Source organism: Oncorhynchus nerka, linkage group LG27, assembly GCF_034236695.1.
Source record: "Oncorhynchus nerka isolate Pitt River linkage group LG27, Oner_Uvic_2.0, whole genome shotgun sequence".
NCBI lineage: Eukaryota > Metazoa > Chordata > Actinopteri > Salmoniformes > Salmonidae > Oncorhynchus > Oncorhynchus nerka.
This window is the reverse complement of record NC_088422.1, coordinates 53,263,196-53,283,550: the sequence shown is the minus strand read 5'-3', so window position 1 is coordinate 53,283,550 and position 20,355 is coordinate 53,263,196. Positions and strand designations below refer to the sequence as shown.

Genomic DNA, 20,355 nt, shown 5'->3' with positions numbered 1-20,355 from the left:
ACTACAGAAGTGAGGGTTATTTTGGAGAACTATGGAAAGAGATTGAAGAGATTGCAGAGCACTGTAAAATTAGTGTACAAACAGTGTGTAAAAGACAGCCTAAAACAAGGACAACTCATGGATGATGAGCACTGTAGGACAGAAAAATAGCGACCAAAGGGATGGTGAGGGCTTCCAAAGAGCTTTCTGCTTGACAGTCTCACAGCTGAGCTGCTGAGGCATTTTTCAAAGAAGAATTGCGAGATAATGCAAGGGGTCCAGTCTCTCAACCCAAAGAGTACAACATTCTTGAATGAGGAGCCTCTGTTTGCCTTTGCTCAGACCTAAGAGCCAGATTTAGAGGACCTCAAACATGAGGTTCATCAAACCAAGGGGCTTTTTGATAGGAGAGAGAAAAGTGGAAGGGACAGACCGTCTACTCTCCTTAACTTTGTTGTGTTTCTAGAACCTTATAAAGATGTCTTCCATGAGCTATTTTGACTTTGTAAGATTTCTGTTGTTACACCAGTCAGCAGTGCTTCTTGCAAGAGAAGCTTCTCAGCTTTAAAACGGATTAAAACCCGTTTTAGGACAACAATGGTTGATGACAGGTTAAGTCACCTCGGAATTCTCAGTGTGTTGAGTCAAGGAGGGCACTCAACATGGATGAGTTTGTGAAACATTTTGCCAGTTCTCACCAGAACTGCAGAATTATGCTGTTTTAAATCTACCTAGAATAATTGGGCACTTGGGCGGTCCCTCTGGTCATGATTAAAACCTGCACTGTGTACTAACTAGTACACTGACATTCTAAAATGATAAATCCAAAGGGTATCATGTCACACAGATTTAATTTGGTCTTGATTAGTCCAATTCCAAAATGTTTCTTTGCTATTAGTTAACACAATATATATGAGCATAAATATGATACTGTAAGTTTGAAAGTTTGATGGGAACCAAAATGATTTGTATTTTTCAGGTCTGTTTCTGCTTGATACCTGGTATGTCAAATTGCAGAGTGTTTTTTTGTAAAAAAAAAAAAATTGTAAATAACTATGCAATTTATGTAACACACAAATGCTATCTTGTCTCCTTGGTGCTAGAGCTTTATTTTGAGAATTAATTTAGGATGTTCAATACTTATAGACCCAGATTATATATTCATGAAAACAGAGGGACCCAAGTCTCTCGTGTGTGTGTGTGTGTGTGTGTGTGTGTGTGTGCGTGTGTGCGTGTGTGTGTGTGTGTGTGTGAGAGAAAGAAATTGAGCTGCAGTTCCGAGGTAGAGACGCTGACTATTTATAGGATGTTAAAAAATTCTAGTGAAGTAACCGTTTTGGGCCACACTATCTGTCACATTGAAGAACTCCGGTTATGTGAATTATCACTTCTACCTCTAATCAGCAATCATAGGATTCATTCCTGCCAGGTTAGGGTTACACACACATTTTCTGTCATGGTCTATGGACCCCCTGAAGTAGCCTTGGCCACCCCCTGGACAACCCATGTATAAAACTCTAGTTCCGCCACTGTATCTGATATAGGCTACCTTTCAGGAGGACGATTTTCAGACAGAGACAAAGTAATAGGTAATAAATATTTATTGAAAATGAAAAGACGCTCGCTCACTCTGTGCGCATTGCACCTTTTCCTTTTCAATGAGGATCAAATGTTTTGATTGCACCTAAACCGACGTTGGTTGGACGCCCTTCACTTCTTTCCATTATCAATACTTATTTACAGACACTGTAGTAAACTATAGTCTAGTTACCTAGACTATAGTCTAGGTAACTGCCATGTGTTTCTCCTCCCATGCATAGGCAACCTGCTCTATTTCATTAAGACCACACATATACTAGGCGCACTTGATCTTGCAGGGCCCGACTAGGATAGAAGAGGTAAGCTTATGAGAAAAAAATATTTTAATACAATATGTAGGATAAGGCATACAAAGCAGAAAGATATCCGTTTCCAAATACTCTGCGGGACAACAAGACTATTTTGATTTCTCAATTCTCTGTCTGACCGCCCACTCCCAACAGCAGCATGAAAAATGACGGCCGCGCCGCAATTACTTCTGTCGGGCCCTGAAGGTCCCAATGCATCCCTCCAGCTCGAGCCATTGAAATATGCTATTTTGGGTGGGGAGAAGATTCCCAATGGGTGCAGTCACAATGACTGTTCATAGGTGATTCAATATATTCATTTAACATCACAAAAAGTAGACTCATAATATCAAAATGGACAGAATCAACCCCTCATATCAGTCCTCTGATCTAGTTATTATTATTACAGGAGTGATGGATAATGAGCTCTGACCATCAAACAGTTGACAATTCTTACATTTACTACATTTCCCCCTATAGCCCACACTAGTCTAGTTCTAAAGAGAGCCGCTTACCATATGTTCCGATTGGCCAGAATGTAGCTCTAATCCATGTCAATTGATGCGTTTTGTTCAAAGAATATTTCTCATTCATTAAACATATGTTTCAAAGGGCCTCTGTGTGTTGGGAGGAGGAATTTGTGTGGATTTTGGTGTGCAATAAAAGAAGTAGAAGCTTTATGCTGTGCGGGTGGGCCGGTGTTTTCTTATTTCTTGTGTTTTTTTGTTCTACCTTTAAGTTATTTTCATTGTTTTTTATTCTTGTATTGTTGGGTTTTGAGTTTGCAATAAAGGCATTTCCCTGTACTTGTGCATGTGACATAAAAAATGTAAGCTTGAAACTTGAAACTTGTAGGGTTATAAGTACCAGGATACACCTGCACTGTGTCTGTGGGGACCAGAGCTATCGCTCAATGCAAGCCATTTCGGTCCCCAGATCTAATTATAAGAAAAAATGTTGGTCTGAACCGGTACCGGAACCATGCAGTTCCCTTAAACAGGGGTTTTTAAGGTTAAAGGTTAAAATGTTGAAGGGTAAATGCAAGGTAGGCTTCTGCAAATGTATATTTCATGCCATTTAATCTTTTGTTTTTAAGTCTACCTTGTTATTTTCTATTATTGCATTGTTATTGATTAATGCATTTTGGGGGTTTTGAGATAGCAAGAAAGGCATTTCACTGTACTTGTGCATGTGACATTTAAACTTGAAACTTGTAGTGTCATAACTGCTCTGCTCACAAAAAAGTGGGTTCGTTTTCTGTATTGGAGATTTTGCAACTTATAACTGCTGGATATTATGTGTAATTGTCTTTGGTCAACAATGTGGACACCTACAATCGCTTTGCTGTTCATGTGTTCTCATTGCTGTGAGCACAGCCTCGACTTGAATATAATCCTATCCTCTAAAGAAGAGATGGATATGTTGGAACAAGTGAGAGCACCTGCAGTGGAGTGACCAGTGATGACTAGGCTACGTGTTACAGCTGTGTGGATTTACATTTACATTTAAGTCATTTAGCAGACGCTCTTATCCAGAGCGACTTACAAATTGGATTCAAGTGTTCAAGTGTCATTCAAGTTCATTTACAATTACATTGTTTACAAACAATTTAGTAAAACAAGCTTAGCCCCTACATGTTGGGTTCTGATGGGAATAACAGTTGCTCAGGAGGCATTTATTTTATATTTTCAAGAATAAATGGTTATATCACGAATTCAAAAGTCCAAAATGTACCAATCACAGATTGCACTTTTAAACAGAACTGATAACATTACATAATTGAATTCTGCTGCTCTATCATGTGTAAGTGGTAATGTAGTTCCTATATCTACACAGAGAAATACCTGGAATGGATCTCAGAAAAAGAACCAGAGTAAAGAAAAAGTTGCTCATGATGATGACGACAACATAAGGAAAGGTAAGAAAGCTTGGAAAAGGATAGCCTGGTCCCAAACTGTGTGTGCTGCTTCCAACTCTTGCAGCTCTGCATATCTGAGTGTGGTATTAACTGTCCTGTTCCCTCTCCAGTTGCAGAGAAGGCCACATGCGTGCGCTCTGGAGACTGTGAGGCAGGACTGTGCTGCGTCCGCTATTTAAAAGTGAAAAGATGTCAACCCATCCCAAAGGAGGGAGATGCCTGCCTCCTGTGAGGAGGACGCTCTAAAAAGCGGAGGAATCTTGATCGCTGCAACTGTGCACCCGGGCTAATCTGTCGTGCCCAGGCTGAAAGCCCCAAAAACCAAGGAGTTTGTCAACCTAAACTGAGAGAGAACGGGAGGAGTGCTAGACACTCAGGGCAAGAGAGAAGATGTAGATGACTCAAGCCTTTCTTTTACTCAAAACATTTCACTCAATAAACTACTTTTGTAACATTCTTTGTTTAAAATGTTAAAGGTTAAAAGCAATGTAGGCTTTTGTAAATGTATATTTCATTCCATACAAGCTCTGGTGGTCTACTCTTTGTTTTTATTTGAGCCCCTCACCTAATCTTATTCATCTTTATAAGACAAATCTGCACATTTCATACCTTCCTTGAATTTAATGGCATCTGGTACCACCTCTCAAATGGTCCAGACCTCATCATCACAATGTCCACTAGTGCCATCTACTGGATGAAGATTATAAGCAACAAATTGACAATATCTGAAAAGGGCCCGAGGCTAGGGTTTTGTAGCCTGGAATCCACACTGACCATCATCGCTTCAATATTGTTTCATGTTATTGATTCAGTCTGGACCTGCACCAAGAGGGATACTCTGCCCTAAATATAAAATAGCCAGTCCAGTCAGTGACCAATCAGAATCTAAAAGTGGGTTTAACACAATACCCCATGTGACAAAATGCTGCACTTTAAAGGCCAGTGTCGTGTCTTTGGCATCATTTAAAGTGAAGACTGTTATTTTATCAAATCAATTCTCTGTAATTATTATTACATGACTAAACTAATCACGTAAATGTAATAACTAGGAAGCAGGGGCACCACATAAAATCTTCATATCACAAAATTATAATTTTCCAAATATAACTATAAGATATATTAATATCTGAAAAATTAGTCTTCTATTAATGAATTATTCTTTACCTCACGTCAGTCTCATTCCAAACAGCGTAAATTGTTGGGTACCTGCACAAACCCAGCCTTTACTATAAATCACCCATACACCAATTGGCTTAATCATTTATTTACTAACTAACTAACTAATCACAGAAATGCACAAACAAACAGTAGATATGTTACTAACAAATGGTAGGGATGATTCCCTAGTGGGCTAAGCCGATATGACGGCTTGGTGGACAAAGGGAAGTGGGTGTGGACTGAGAAAGAGCAGGAAAGACAAAAAGGATCACTGCACACAGTTGACAACTATATTAATTGAAATGCTAATCCTTTGCACACGAACGCTCACTCATTCGGGAATAATTGCAATCAATAACTGTTTACGCCCATGTGTCATGATCTTTTCGGTTGGAATCCGGTCCGTCTGCTGGAGAGTTCATCCAAGTCTCTCTCTCTTTCTGTTTCCCTGAATATCAGTATTTTGAAGTATTTTGTGGTTAGAATGGATACTTCAGAGTACCATTCAGAAATGTTCTCTTAGAATCGATGTTTCGGCGGTAGTCGGTATTCGCATCCCAGGTTTACATCATTTCTAGCTGCAGACTAGTAATTAGTATCTAAGATATGCTCTTACTCTGTAGGGATCGATAGTCTCAGAATTGAACCATTTCTAGCCGTGTAGCCAATGCTCCATGTGGTATGGTTAGGAATTCAATAACCATTCGCAATCACAGCTCACGCTGTGGGTTTGCTCAGTCTTGGTACTCAAACCTGTGCCACCTCAGCTTGCCCAAAGTATGCATGGTCTGAAGAGGATCTCCTCAGGGGGGGGTTTATTCATAACAATAGAAAAGGTGGTTCTATGACACCTGATCATGTCTGTGCTGGCGGGGGCGGGCCAATGACTTAAACTTTAAACGGAATACAATTCTCTCACATTAAAGGTTTATCATCACATGATTTCACAAATAGTTTCATCTTTACTTATTCATTTTATACAATACTTAGATGCAAACCTCATAATGGAGGCACCTGTAGAAACAGAGTTATGTTAATGTGGCTGTATTGTCTTTCATGAGGTCCCAAACATGAAACAAAACAGACGTTGGCTTCTCCACCGACCGTTTACACAGTCTCCAAAACATGGATATTGTTCAGTTCTCAAATTCTGTGATGTAGTAGAAGTTATTTTGTTCTACTGTGAAACTCTCTCGCTCAATACTGCATGCCCAGGGGGAGAGTCTCCGGGAGGAATTTATGACCTGAGATAACAGAACCTAGGTGTAGGAGAGAGCAAGAGAGAGGGAGAAGCCACGATCTATACCCAGAAAGGTCCACGTCATGACAGTCCCCCCCTGGGGGTTTGGATCTTGTGATTATCCTGCAAGTTACAAATCAACATAAAAATAATGACCATGTGATGTCTTGTTTGTAGATCGTTGCAGTCCCCCTCTGGTGGTTGAACTTGGTAGGCTCTCTGAAAGAGGAGCAGTCCACCACAAGGATGGTCGGTGGCAGCATCATGTTGTAGGGGTGCTTTGATGCAGGAGGGACTGGTGCACTTCACAAAATAGATGGCATCACGAGGAAAGAAAATTATGTGGATATACTGAAGCAACATCTCAAGACATCAGAAAGGAAGATAATGCTTGGTTGCAAATGGGTCTTCCAACTGAACAATGACCCCAAGCATACTTACAAAGTTGTGTCAAAATGGCTTAAGGACAACAAAGTCAAGGTACTGGAGTGGCCATCACAAAGCCCTGACCTCAGTCCCATAGAAAATTTGTGGGCAGAACTGAACAAGCGTGTGCGAATAAGGAGGCCTACAAACCTGACTCAGTTACACCAGCTCTGTCAGGAGGAATGGGCCAAAATTCACCCAACTTATTGTGGGAAGCTTGTGGAAGGCTACCCAAAACGTTTGACCCAAGTTAAACAATTTAAAGGCAATGGTACCAAATTCTACTTGAGTGCATGTAAACTTCTGACCCACTGGGAATGTGATGAAAGAAATAAAAGCTAAAATATATAATTCTCTACTATTATTCTGATGTTTCACATTCTTAAAATAAAGTGGTGATCCTAACTGACCTAAGGCAGGGAATTTTTACTAGGATTACATGTCAGGAATTGTGAAAATCTGAGTTTAAATGTATTTGGCTAACGTGTATGTAAACTTCTGACTACAACTGCACATCCACATAACCTTCCATCTGTGGTGTGACTGTTAGCTAGCAAGCTACTTACCAGCATGCCAGCAAAAGCACACTGTGTTGTTACTGGATGCCATAGTGTAAACCCCCCCACATTCTGAAATTGCATATTTGTCTCCCCCAGTTTTATATCATTGCACTGTGATACAAAACGCGGTGCCGGTGTGCGTTAGGACCATGCGGATGTCTCAGAGCAGTTGGGTAGGCTGTTTTCCGGTTTCAGCTGGCTGGATTTAGGACACCACAGAGCTTGCTAACAGGCTGTGTGAAGGCAAAGTTTCTGACAAGCTGGCATATAGGACCAGCATGGGAGAGATGGACAAAAGACAGCTGCTGTCTGTGTTGCGCTGCTTTTTCTCCAAGTTGTAAAAGCAAGCATAGCAGAAACTGGCTACTCATTAGTTGACTGATCTAACTGGCAAGGTAACTGCTGTGGCAAGGTAACTGCTGTTTGACAGAAAAAATGGTGTATTCTAGTAGCTACCACAGCCAGTTCAGCTCTAGCTAGCCTCTCACTATCTCAGGTAGCAGTATCTAACAGGTGTTGTATGGAAATGTTTTGTAGCCATTGTTTTTTCCCATTTCAACAGAAGTCATTTGATAATGTATCATTAGCTAGAGCTTGCCAAAAGTTGGCTAACATTAGCTAGCTAGCACAATAACGTTAGCTATTATTTTTGGTCAATCACACTATACCTGAATCAAACGATGAAACCAGTTACCAAACGATTGAAGACCAATCTTCTGTTTTTTCAGCGCAATGTTAGTTTTTATTAGTCAGTATAGCAATGTAATGTTCTTGATCTGACAGTTACCATAGCTAATTTCCTACTTTTCACACTGACATGGTATAAACAGCTCCACAGGCTTCACTGTCATGATGCACATTCAGTACGCTATGCTCATTATGTTTTAGCAGGATAAGATGGTGACAGGTGTCCATGTAGGGTCAGAGAGCCAGGGAAGACCAGTCTGCGGATGTCAGGTGAAATTTGCAGAATATAATAAAAATGAGTGAATGGATACAAAGTTCCACTTTGAGTTGATGGGTAGGCTACAGTCTGGGATCTGGAAATAATGGTAATTTCAATTATTGAACCATTGATTCTATTCATGGATAATATCATGTATAAATGTACAGCAAAGGAAATTCTTTGCCATACCTCATCTGATCAGGATCAGATGGTGACAGGGGTCTCATCAGAGTCAGGCAACCAGGGATGGCCAGTCTGTAACAGCACAGAGGTGAACTTTTGCCGATACAACACTATTCTCCCTGTGCGTCAAACACTGGACAAGCAAGAAGCTTAAAAGATTGAAACTATTTTAAGGCAGTCGATTTCATTTCCAAACTGTATCAAGGGTTGATAGAGGCGAGTCCCGATGACATAAAACATGTAAAACAAAAATGTGAGGAAGACCTGGGAGACGTTATTGATGATGATGAATGGATACAGATATGTTAGAATGCTCAGTTATGTTCATATACTCTCAGACATAAATTAATGCAGTTTAAAACTTGTTTGGGATAGGGGGCAGTATTTTGACATCCGGATGAAAGCGTTCCCAAAGTAAACTGCCTGTTACTCAGGCCCAGAAGCTAGCCTATGCATATATTGGTAGATTTGCATAGAAAACACTCTAAAGTTTCTAAAACTGTTCAAATTATGTCTGCGAGTATAACAGAGCTGATATGGCATGCGAAACCCCGAGGACAAACCATCCCCCCCAAAAAAAATAATTCAGCCTACTACTATTTTCAATGGCTATCACTTTTATTATAAGGCAAAGTCCTCCCAGATTGCAGTTCCTAGGGCTTCCACTAGATGTCAGTCTTTAGAAAGAGTTTCAGGCTGGCTTTTGGAAAAATGAGCCAGAAATTTAAGTTTTTCTAGGTGGCTCCCATTTTGGCTGTAGTGTTTCCAAGCGCGTGAATGAGAGCACGCTCTTTGGTATTTTTCTCAGGTAAAGACAATAACGATTCTCAGTCTTAAATTTGATAGTTTATTTACGTATTAGGGTACCTAAGGTTTGATTATGAACGTTGTTTGACTTGTTTGGAAAAGTTTATTAGTAACGTTTGCGATTCATTTTGTATGCATTTTGATGGAGGGAAACTGGGTGGATTATTGACTGAAGCGCGCCAGCTAAACTGAGTTATGGATATAAAGGACATTATCGTACATAAGGACCATTTGTGATGTTACTGTGACCTTTTGGAGTGCCAACAGAAGAAGGTCAAAGGTAAGGTATTTATTAAATCGCTATTTCTGACTTTCGTGTTGCACCTGCCTGGTTGAAATATGTTTTTCATGTGTTTGTATGCGGGGCGCTGTCCTCAGATAATCGCATGATTTGCTTTCACCGTAAAGCCTTTTTGAAATCTGACACAGCGGCTGGATTAACAAGTTAAGCTTTATTTTGATGTATTACACTTGTGATTTTATGAAAGTTAAATATTTATAATACTGTAGTTTGAATGACACTTTCTGCAATTTCACCGGATTTTGTCGAGGTGTCCCGCTAACGGCACACCTTTCTCAAAGAGGTAACTTCATACAATTCTACTCATTTTGCGATGGGGTGAAGAGAAATGTTTGCAGTTTTTAAAACGTTATCGGAGTGAGAGTGGCAAACAAAATGAATGGAGGCTCTCTGGTCTGTAATTGGACCATGATTACTACAAGTTTAGATATCTAAACAATTTTAGCTGACATGGACTTATTGAGTGACTGTCAGTGACTTACAAAACAAGAGAAAATCTGCTGATGCACAACCAAATGACGAAATTGCACCTAGTATATTCTACTATTCTAACTCTCAACGGTAATGGGACCCCAAATTAGTTATTTAATAATAAATGATCCGGGGGCCTACGAAAGGGAAGCTAGTTGCCCATACCTGTGTATTTCATTTTTCTGTAATTCTGCAAAGAGCAGGCGTTACAAAGTGTTAGTGTAGGAAGAATATAATATCTGGATATATATCTGGATCAGTAAGAACCAGACGTTTGCAAATGAATTCACATTAAAAAAAATTGAACAGGGGACTACATCTGGTTGGTGTGGTCCTCTTTGATTTTAGATGGAGCCATATATTTACATGTAGCCATAAAGGTATGGCTTTGGCTCCATAGCTGCTCCAAAGAATTGAGTCTCACAAAGCCTTACAGATTGCCATTTATTCAATTTGCCTACAAGGTTGTTAACCATTGTAATGAATATAATGTCAAACATTTATGCATAAAAATCTGTTAATTTAGAATATAAAAAGACTGAGTAATTGTTTGTGTGCCGGGGTGCTAAATGATCATAGCTTGGAATGGTTATGTAAATGTGGAAATTACATTGCTGTTTTGTCACTGTTGTGCATTGATAAATCACAGTAAAAGGCAGTGAAAATACATATTTATCTTTGAAACACATAGGGCATCCCCTCAATGTATTCATCTTCCATTTATTATTGTAAATTAAAAAAGGTTATTTAATCATACTTTTATGGACATTTCAAACTCACCAAATTCAGTTGGACATAAACTTGCATCACAACTGCATTGAATAAGAAAATGTACATACATTGATAATCCCTTCTAAATGTGATTCTAGTAAAGGAAGCATTTAAATACAATTGGATCCTTGGGCAAGAAAGGTAGTAACAAGGGAATGGATGCGGGAATAGTTTACAGATATAAAACAAAATATCACCATAGTTTATAGTCAGACAAGGGACATCAAAGATTTTCCTCATATTCAAGTGTCTCCTCGACACGCCTACTACCACTGACGGCGATTTTCGGCTCAAGGGGAGCTCTTATATTACAGGAAGTATTTTTTATACCCACATTGTAGGTGGGATACTTCTTGTATGTAGTTTATGTGTTGCAGGGAACCATGGGAGACTGGCGAGGAGAACCGGGACTCAGTTGTTCTCAAAGAGGGAGAGTAGGTCATCATTGCTGTTGTTCGGTAAATCGGGGGGACCAAGGTAAGACAGTAGCTCATCTGGATTTGTCAATTCAGGAAGTAACTGTAGAGGAGAGAGAGAAAACAGAATCCCTAAAGATGTACGTACAACAACAACAGGTACTGTGCTCATTAACACATTGTGCCTCGCTCATCAATCAATCATTCACAGTTCAAAATAGTCATCAACATTAGCATATGAGCACTGTCTTGCACATTTTTTTTGTAGCTCAGATTTTTTTTCTTTGGCATAAATGTACATCTGTATATAAATGTATGCACTCACTACTGTAAGTCGCTCTGGATATTGTGAATGTAAAACGGTCCGAGACCACTTGTATGCAAATTTCCTTGCAGACAGGGCTCTAAATTAACTTTATTCATTGGTAGCACATATATTTGTTTTAATTGTTTGAGATATAGCATACTGGGCGAATATGAATTCTAGCTACTTTTGAAGCATGTTGTGCACAAAGAAACTAATATTTAACTCTGTAAAGACATATGTTTGTTATGAAAATTGATACAAAAACCTGTCATTGAAATTACAAAGTCATTTGTGGAATATTAGGTTTCTACATTGTGTAAAAGCTCTACCTATTGAGATGCATTACATTGAAAGTATTTCAAGTTTGTGAGTGAGGACATGCAAGAGATCAGTCCTTCATTCATTGATTTTCTAAAGAAGCCATTTTCCTTTATTTCTGTGCCCCCAGATGTTTAGAAGTACTGGTAAAGTTACCAGGTTGTTAACTAGCTGAGGTAACATGACTGATTGTTTGTCCTTTAAGAGCAAATTCTTATTTACAAGGACAGCCAACTCCTTCCTCCCCGTCTGGGAATTGAACCCCGGTCTCCCTTGTGCACGACACAGGGATTCTTTAGCTAAATAGCCCAGTACTGTAGCCTGCTCCAAGACGGTCACGTTGTACAGCTTCATTTTTTTCCTTTCCATCCTAACGGAAACTGGGAGTCTCGTCAGTGAAAACATCCAAAGATCATCAAAGGTAAATGATTAATTTGATTGCTTTTCTGATTTTCGTGACCAAGCTTCCTGCTGCTAGCTGGACATAATGCAATGCTAGGCTATCGATAAACCTACACAAACGCTTGTCTTGCTATCGCTGTAAAGCATAATTTCAAAATCTGAAAGAACAGGGTGATTAACAAAAGGCTAAGCTGTGTTTCGCTATATTTCACTTGTGATTTCATGAATATGAATATTTTCTAGTAAGATTATTTGACCGTTGCGCTATGCTAATTATTGTAGTTGCTGACAATTCTCCTGGATCCGGGATGGGTAGTTATACGGATACTATTACCCGTCTTAAATTTGATTGTTTATTTAGATATTAGAGTAGCTGAGGATTAATTAGAAACATCGTTTGACTTGTTTGGACGAACTTTAACGGTAACTTTTTGAATTTGTTTGTATGCACGTTGAACGAGTGGGTTACTAAAATTGATGGCGCCTACTAAACAGACCTTTTGGGATATAAAGAAGGACTTTATCGAACAAAACAACCATTCAGTGTGTATCTGGGACCCTTGGGATTGCAAACAGAGAACGATCTTCAAAGGTAAGTGATTTATTTTATCGCTATTTGGGATTTTGTGCCACCTGTGCTGGTTTGAAAAAGTATTTTGATGTGGGGCGCTGTCCTCAGATAATCGCATGGTACGCTTTCGCCGTAAAGCCTTTTAAAAATCTGATAACGCAGTTGGATTAACAAGAAGTTAAGCTTTTAAACAATGTAAGACACTTGTATTTTCATGAATGTTTAATAGTATTTTGAATTTCGCGCTCTGCATTTCACTGGATCTCTGCAATGGATGTTGTCGTAGTGGAACGCTAGCGGGACACCGATCCCAAAGAGGTTCTGACTTGCCTAGTTTAATAAAGGTTCCACTAAGAGCATAACATTTCTACACCCTAATTGTAGTCGAACCAATACCCAAACTGAAATTCAGTGAAAATGAAAATCTCATTGACTTATCAAGACCAGTCCCCCTGCTTCTCAGAGCAGCACAAAACGGTGCTCAAATAGTCGTAGGCTATTGCTTCAAATCCTATTTCTTCTAACTTCAATATGCTCTTTAAAACAGTATAAGATACAGGTTTGAGGAATTTTAATTATGAGAATTCTGTTGTTTTGAATATGGCGCCCTGCACTTTCACTGGCTGTTGTCATATCGATCCCTTTAACGGGATTTCAGCCCTAAGAAGTTAAATAAATAAAAACCTACACCACTTAACAGCACACTCAACACTAGTGAGACTCATGTCGCCTACGGTTTGGCCTACAGTATATCGAAAAACATGATATGACTCTCCGCCAATAATTATATATATAGAGGATTGGAGGATTCTAAATTAAAACCAAAAGCCCCCTCATGGGTCTCACGGTGGCAGGCGGTACGTGTATAGAACCTGCAACTGTTTGCACTGTGGGAGGCCCCATTCACAAAGATTCAAAATACAGAGAGGTGATGGTAAAGGTATATTTGTCCTGCTAATATCCCATAATGGGCTATTATAAAACTGTACATGATGTCCAGGTGAGGATAACCAAAAAATGTGTTTATAAAATACTATCAAAAATAACCTTATTTAATTTCATCCAAAGCCATGAATGAGTGAGTCACTCAGCTTTATGTAGGTGCCGGCTATATGACTGTGCCATCAACTTGACAATACATAACGATATTTTGGAGGTTATTTAGTTTTAAAAAAAAATAAAAAGTGAACGATTGTAATCTGAATAAAGGCCAAAATAATATTTGTAAAGGCCAAAACATTTATTTCTGTTTTTAGAGGGAGAGAAACACTGGGCCAATTGTGTGATGCCCTTATGGGACTCCCAATTCACGGTCAGATGTGATCCATAATAATACTTTTTGTGGTATTAAAGTGGTATTTGCGCTTAAAGTGTTACTCTGTGCTACCCAGTGTGGTGGGGATCCACCTCCCTCCACCACGCTTTCAATGATTTTACGGAGTGATTTGTTATTCGTCCTTATCTCTGGGACACTAAAAGCCATCCAGGCTGCTCATGTCTGTTGAGGCTCTAAAGATCTTATCACTCTCCTATCTTAGACACATAGGCTGTGAGAACTGGTTAGAACCTGCTTTTGTTTGTTTTAATGCTTTATGAAAGCCAAGTACCCCTTATCTCTCATGTAAGATTGCCTCCCCCTAGCATGGTTAAGCAGCTTTTTGTGTAGATTAAGTATTTAAAGACTAATTGTAAAATCTTTGAGATCCTTTCCGGTATATCCTGAGAATTCCTTTCCGGTATATCCTGGAGGTTACATCCTGAGAGTGATCTTCCTTCCAATTGCTTGAATAAACCTCTTATTGCTGATAAATGAGTTCTGCCTGATACCTCTGAGTTTTCCTCAACAACATAATACAATATAATGTGTATTACACATTACGCAGTGCAAAAGTATTATGAATAGTGCAAAACTTAACAGACTACGAAATTGTTGCCCTATTTATGAACAAGTTGATGAATGAGGGCCATTGTGTAGCAGCTTTGCATAAGTTGGAACCAAGACTGTTCTCAGGGCAGGACTAGTTGATATGTTCGAGTCGCTTCCCGAGTGGCGCAGCAGTCTAAAACAATGCATCGTAGTGCTAGAGGTGTCACTACAAACTTGGGTTCGATCCCAGGCTGTATCACAAATCGTCTGTGATCGGGAGTCCCATAGGGCGGCACACCTTGTGGTAGGCCGGGTGCCTGCAGGCTGACCTCGGTCGTCAGTTGAACTGTGTTTCCTCCGACACATTGCTACGGTTAGCTTTCGGGTTAAGTGGGTGGGTGTTGAGAATAGCGGTTTGGCAGGTCATGTTTTGGAGGACGCATGACTCCACCTTCGCCTCCCCAGCCCGTTGGAGAGTTGCAGCGATCAGACAAGATGGAAATTGGGGAGAAAGGGGGTAAAATACCCCTTTTTCTCCCCAATTTCGTGACATTTAATTGGTAGTTACAGTCTTGTTCCATCGCTGCAACTCCCTTACGGACTCGGGAGAGGCTAAGGTCGAGAGCCATGCATCCTGCCAAGACACACTGTTTCTTGACACACTGCTCGCTTAACCCCGGAAGCCAGCCACCAATGTGTCAGAGGAAACAATGTACAACTGGCGACTGTGTCAGCATGCATGCGCCCGGCCTGCCATAGGAGTCGCTAGAGCGCATTGGGACAAGGACATCCTGGCCGGCCAAACCCTCCCCTAATCCAGATGACGCTGGGCCAATTGTGCGTCGCCTTATGGGTCTCCTGGTCTCGGCCAGCTGAGACACAGCCTGGCATCGAACCCGGATCTGTAGTGATGACTCAAGCACTGCAGTGCCTTAGACTGCTGCGCCACTCGGAAGGCTCCACATCTGGAACTATATTTACATTTTACCTAGCCCGTTTCCTAACCTTAACCTAATACCGAAAAATCACTTCTGCTAGTGCAAACCGGCAGACCTGCCCTGAAAACAGTCTTGGTTTCCACTGATGCGATACACAAATTGTGTACAGTGTGAATGTAAATGTAGTGTAGCAATGCACTGCGTAGCTAGGTCATGAAGTCAGTGAATTAAAATGTTGCTACTCACATCCAAGGAAGGCTCTGGCACCTCTGAGCAAGCGGGGCCCCCTAACCCAAAGGAGCTTTCTGTGTGTAGTCTGGTGTTTTGGGAGGGATTGCGAGGCTGCATTATGGGTGCCCCTGGTCCCCCGAGGTGTGAGATGCTATGGAGGCCTTGATGCTGCTGATGCTGGAGAGAACTGTGGGAGGAGTCCATGCGGCCAGAATGGGGAATCTGAGGTGAAAAGAATTATAAGTATTATAAGCTCCTGCATAACACGTCTGCGCCACATCAACGTATAATATGCTTTGGTGTGTTAGAAGTAAAATAAAGTTTTATAACAAGCCAATTCAACTCAAATCCAACTACCCTTCCAAAGTGTCATGCTCCTTTCAATTAGAACTCATCATCAATTCTTTACGACTTTGATGGCACCTTTGATTTGTAGAGGGGCCAAGACAACAAAGCAATATATGAAACCATCTTAACCCACACTTAACCTATTCTTTATAGTTGAACTTAATCAATTTATTATATGGTTCATTCTTTCAGATTAGAGGTTGACCGATTACGATTTCTCAACACAGATACCGATTATTGGAGGATACCGATTAAATCTGCCAATTTATATATATATATATATAATAATGACAATTACAACAATACTGAATGAACACTTATTTTAACACAGAAATAAAATAAATTTAGTCTCAAATAAATAATGAAACATGTTAAATTTGGTTTTAATAATGCAAAAACAGTGTTGGAGAAGTAAAATTGCAATATGTGCCATGTAAAAAAAGCTAACGTTTAAGTTCCTTGCTCAGAACATGAGAACATATGAAAGCTGGTGGTTCCTTTTAACACGAGCCTTGAATATTCCCAGTTAAGAAGTTTTAGGTTGTAGTTATTATAGGACTATTTCTCTCTATACCATTTCTATTTCACATACCTTTGACTATTGGATGTTCTTATAGGCACTATAGTATTGCCAGCCTAATCTTGGGAGTTGATAGGCTTGAAGTCATAAACAGCGCTGCGCTTCAAGCATTGCGAAGAGCTGCTGGCAAATGCAGGAAAGTGCTATTTGAATGAATACTTACGAGCCTGCTGCTGTCTACCATCGCTCAGTCAGACTGCTCTATCAAATCATAGACTTAATTATAATATAATAACACACAGAAATACGCGGCTTCGGTCATAAAGATGGTCAAATCCGGAAACTATCATTTCGAAAACAAAACGTCTATTCTTTCAGTGAAATATGGAACCGTTCCATATTTTATCGAATGGGTGGCAACCCTAAGTCTAAATATTGCTGTTACATTGCACAACCTTCAATGATAATTATGTAAAATTATGGCTAATTAATTACGGTCTTTGTTATGAAGAAATGGTCAATACACAGTTCGCAACGAGCCAGGCGGCCCAAACTGCTGCACATACCCTGACTCTGCTTGCACTGGACACAAGACAAGTCACACAATTTCCCTAGTTAAAATTGCCTGCTAAGATGAAATTATTTTAATTAAATATGCAGGTTTAAAAAAAGATACTTGTGTATTGATTTTAAGAAAGGCATTGATGTTTATGGTTAGGTACATTGGTGCAACGATGGTGCTTTTTTCGCGAATGCGCTTTTGTTAAATCATCACCCGTTTGGCGAAGTAGGCTGTGATTCGATGATAAATTAACAGGCACCGCATTGATTATATGCAATACAGGACAAGCTAGTTAAACTAGTAATATCATCAACCATGTGTAGTTAACTAGTGATTATGTTAAGATGTATTGTTCTTTATAAGATAAGTTTAATGCTAGCTAGCAAATTACCATGGCTCCTTGCTGCACTCGCGTAACCGGTGGTCAAGCCTGCCACGCAGTCTCCTCATGGATTGCAATGTAATCGGCCATAATCGGCGTCCAAAAATGCTGATTATCGACTGTTATCGACTGCCGATTAATCTGTCGACCTCTAATTCAGATTACATTATGAATTTTATGGATAACTTACCATAATGACATGCACCATCAACACTGATTAGTAAACCAGGACCCACATACAAAAGAAAGACCAGGTCTACAACACTACCCCACAGTTTAGACTCTAAACGAACAAGGGAACTTAAACTTTGTCACCTAGCTGGTTGGATGAAAAGTGAATGATAATACGTAAAAGCACAAACATGATTATTTTGTGGGTGGGGTGGATTTGTTTGTCAAGACTCCAGACCATTGAGAACAGGAAGAACAAAGCACTCAGCAGGGTTGAGGTTAGTACCTGGGATGACATGGGATGTCCCATGGGTTTGTCTGAAGTGAGGAGTCCACTTGGCAGGTCAGCCTGGTAGGAGAGGGGGGGTGGTCCCGAGGAGAACTCCCCAACATTAGGGGTGCCAGGGGCATTTGGGAAGTCTGAGAACCCAGGCTGGTTAGGGTATCCCAATCCTGGGCAGAAACAGACATACACTTGTTACTTAGACATTCTCCATCCTTTTAACCATACATTTACATGAGAAGAACGTTTGTTATTTTTTTCACAGAGAGCATTTGCTAATTAATCCATTTCAAAATGTATTTCGGCAAATACTTTTGTAAAAAATAAGAGTAATGTTTTAGCAGGGAATGGCTATGAGGTGATTTTGAAATGTTTTGTATTTGTACACTAAAGGAAAAACGTCAGAACCATTCTTTACTGAATGAACTATTGGTTGTGTTCATTGGGGTACTCCATAGGAAACTGTGCAAATTATTTTGACACAGAAAATAAAACAATAATAAGTACAGACAATATTCTATCGTATCTCAGTCCCTCCGGGATTTCCAGTTTTTTTTTGATGGTGATAGATTCAGAGGGGTTGGATTAAATGCGGAAGACACATTTTGGTTGAATGCATTCAGTTGTGCAACTGACTAGGTATCCCCTTTCCCTACCCAATTTGCAATGATTTTGTACACTTCGTCACGAAAATGCACTAACGGGGAAAAGTTTGTTGACGTGTGGCTTGATTGAATGATTTTATGCTTTAAAAAAGTGCTGCAATTGGTTAAAATTGTTAGCACTCGTTTTGTATTGCGGTAATATTGCAGTGATTTGACTGTTTTATGAGGTAATAGTGCGGAGATGGGTAAAATTTGAAACCATAATAACTGCAGAATCACAAAGGGACTGGTATATGTATTAGTGTTTTCTTTTCTTCCATTACATGCCACCTGGACACGACCATAGTTTGTTATCCACTGGGAAAGTCATGTCTACTTCCAGCTCCACTTCCGTATAAAGTCCCATACTGTTTTTGACTGTACTTCAAGAATACATAATGGAATTCATGAAAATGCAGTCATTTAAGATACCGTAATTGCTGGACTATTAAGCGCACCTGAATATAAACCGCACCCACTGAATTATTAAATAAAATATGTATTTTGTACATAAATAAGCCGCACATGTCTATAAGCCGCAGGTGCCTACCGGTACATTGAAACAAATGAACTTTACACAGCTTTTAAACGAAACACGGCTTGTAACAAAAATAATTAGGCTTTAACGAAACACGGCTTGTAACAAAAATAAATAGGCTTTAACGAAACACGGCTTGTAACAAAAATTAAAACAGTAGCCTACCAAGGATGTCATTGGTCACCATCTTCCTCCTCCTGTGCACTGAAACCACTGAAGTCATCTCCTTCGGTGTCGGAGTTGAATAGCCTCAGAATTGCTTCATCCGATGTTGGATCGTTTTCATTGTCGCTCTCGTCACTTTCATCCGGAGGCAAATACCCCGCTGAGCTCATGCTGCCCCTTCAACACGCAGCAGTCCAGCCTTTCGAAACCCGTTGATGATAGTGGATTTTTTGACAATGCTCCACGCTGTCAGGACCCACTGGCAGACTTGACCATAAGTTGCTCTTCGCATGCGGCCTGTTTTAGTGAAGGATTTCTCCCCACTTGTCATCCAAGCCTCCCACTGAACACGGAGCGCCACCTTAAATGCACGATTTACACTGATGTCGAGTGGCTGCAAATACTTTGGGCCATCTGCTTTTCTTCCCTCTGAAAGGTTTGTTGTCTTTTTGCACTCAGTCAGTTCCTCACGCTGCTGTTTACAAAGTCTTATAATCGACTCATTAAGGCCAAGCTCCCATGCAGCAGCTCTATTTCCTTTTCCAACAGCCAGATCGATCGCCTTCAACTTGAAAGCTGCATCATATGCATTTCTCCGTGTCTTTGCCATGATGAGGGTGACAAAATTACTACCGTAATCAGAATGATGGAGTTTGAGCGCGCTCGACGGTGCTCAGTTTTTTTGGCGGCATGAATCTTGTGAAAGCGGGAAAAATCCATAAATTAGCCACGTCATTGTATAAACCGCGAGGTTCAAAGTGTGGGAATAAAGTAGCGGCTTATAGTCCGGAAATTACGGTACAGTGCATTCGTAAAGTATTCAGACCCCTTGACAATTTCCACATTTTGTTACATTACAGCCTTTTTCTAAAATGGATTAAATAGTTTTTCCCCTTTATCAATCTACACACAATACCCCATAATGACAAAGTAAAAACTAGTTTGATATGTTTACAAATGTACTAAAAGTAAACTGAAACATCATATTTACATTAGTATTCAGGCCCTTTACTAAGTACTTTATTGAAGCACCTTTGGCAGCGAAT

At 40.0% G+C, this 20,355-nt stretch overlaps 1 protein-coding gene and 1 long non-coding RNA gene across 2 annotated transcripts in view; one reads left to right on the top strand and one right to left on the bottom strand.

Annotated features, from left to right (window-relative positions):
- The first annotated feature begins 3,693 nt into the window (after positions 1-3,693).
- On the top strand, positions 3,694-4,240 carry LOC115111083 (uncharacterized). The gene is made up of 2 exons (XR_003860759.1): positions 3,694-3,783; positions 3,894-4,240. It is a non-coding gene; the product is annotated as an uncharacterized LOC115111083 (long non-coding RNA).
- Positions 4,241-10,305: 6,065 nt separating this feature from the next.
- Positions 10,306-20,355, bottom strand: part of LOC115111998 (zinc finger MIZ domain-containing protein 2) — an 85,944-nt gene continuing 75,894 nt past the window's right edge. The window contains 3 exon segments of the mRNA XM_029638625.2: positions 10,306-11,165; positions 15,712-15,918; positions 17,966-18,132. Coding sequence (XP_029494485.2) covers positions 11,058-11,165; positions 15,712-15,918; positions 17,966-18,132 — 482 coding nt within the window. The 3' untranslated portion in view covers positions 10,306-11,057.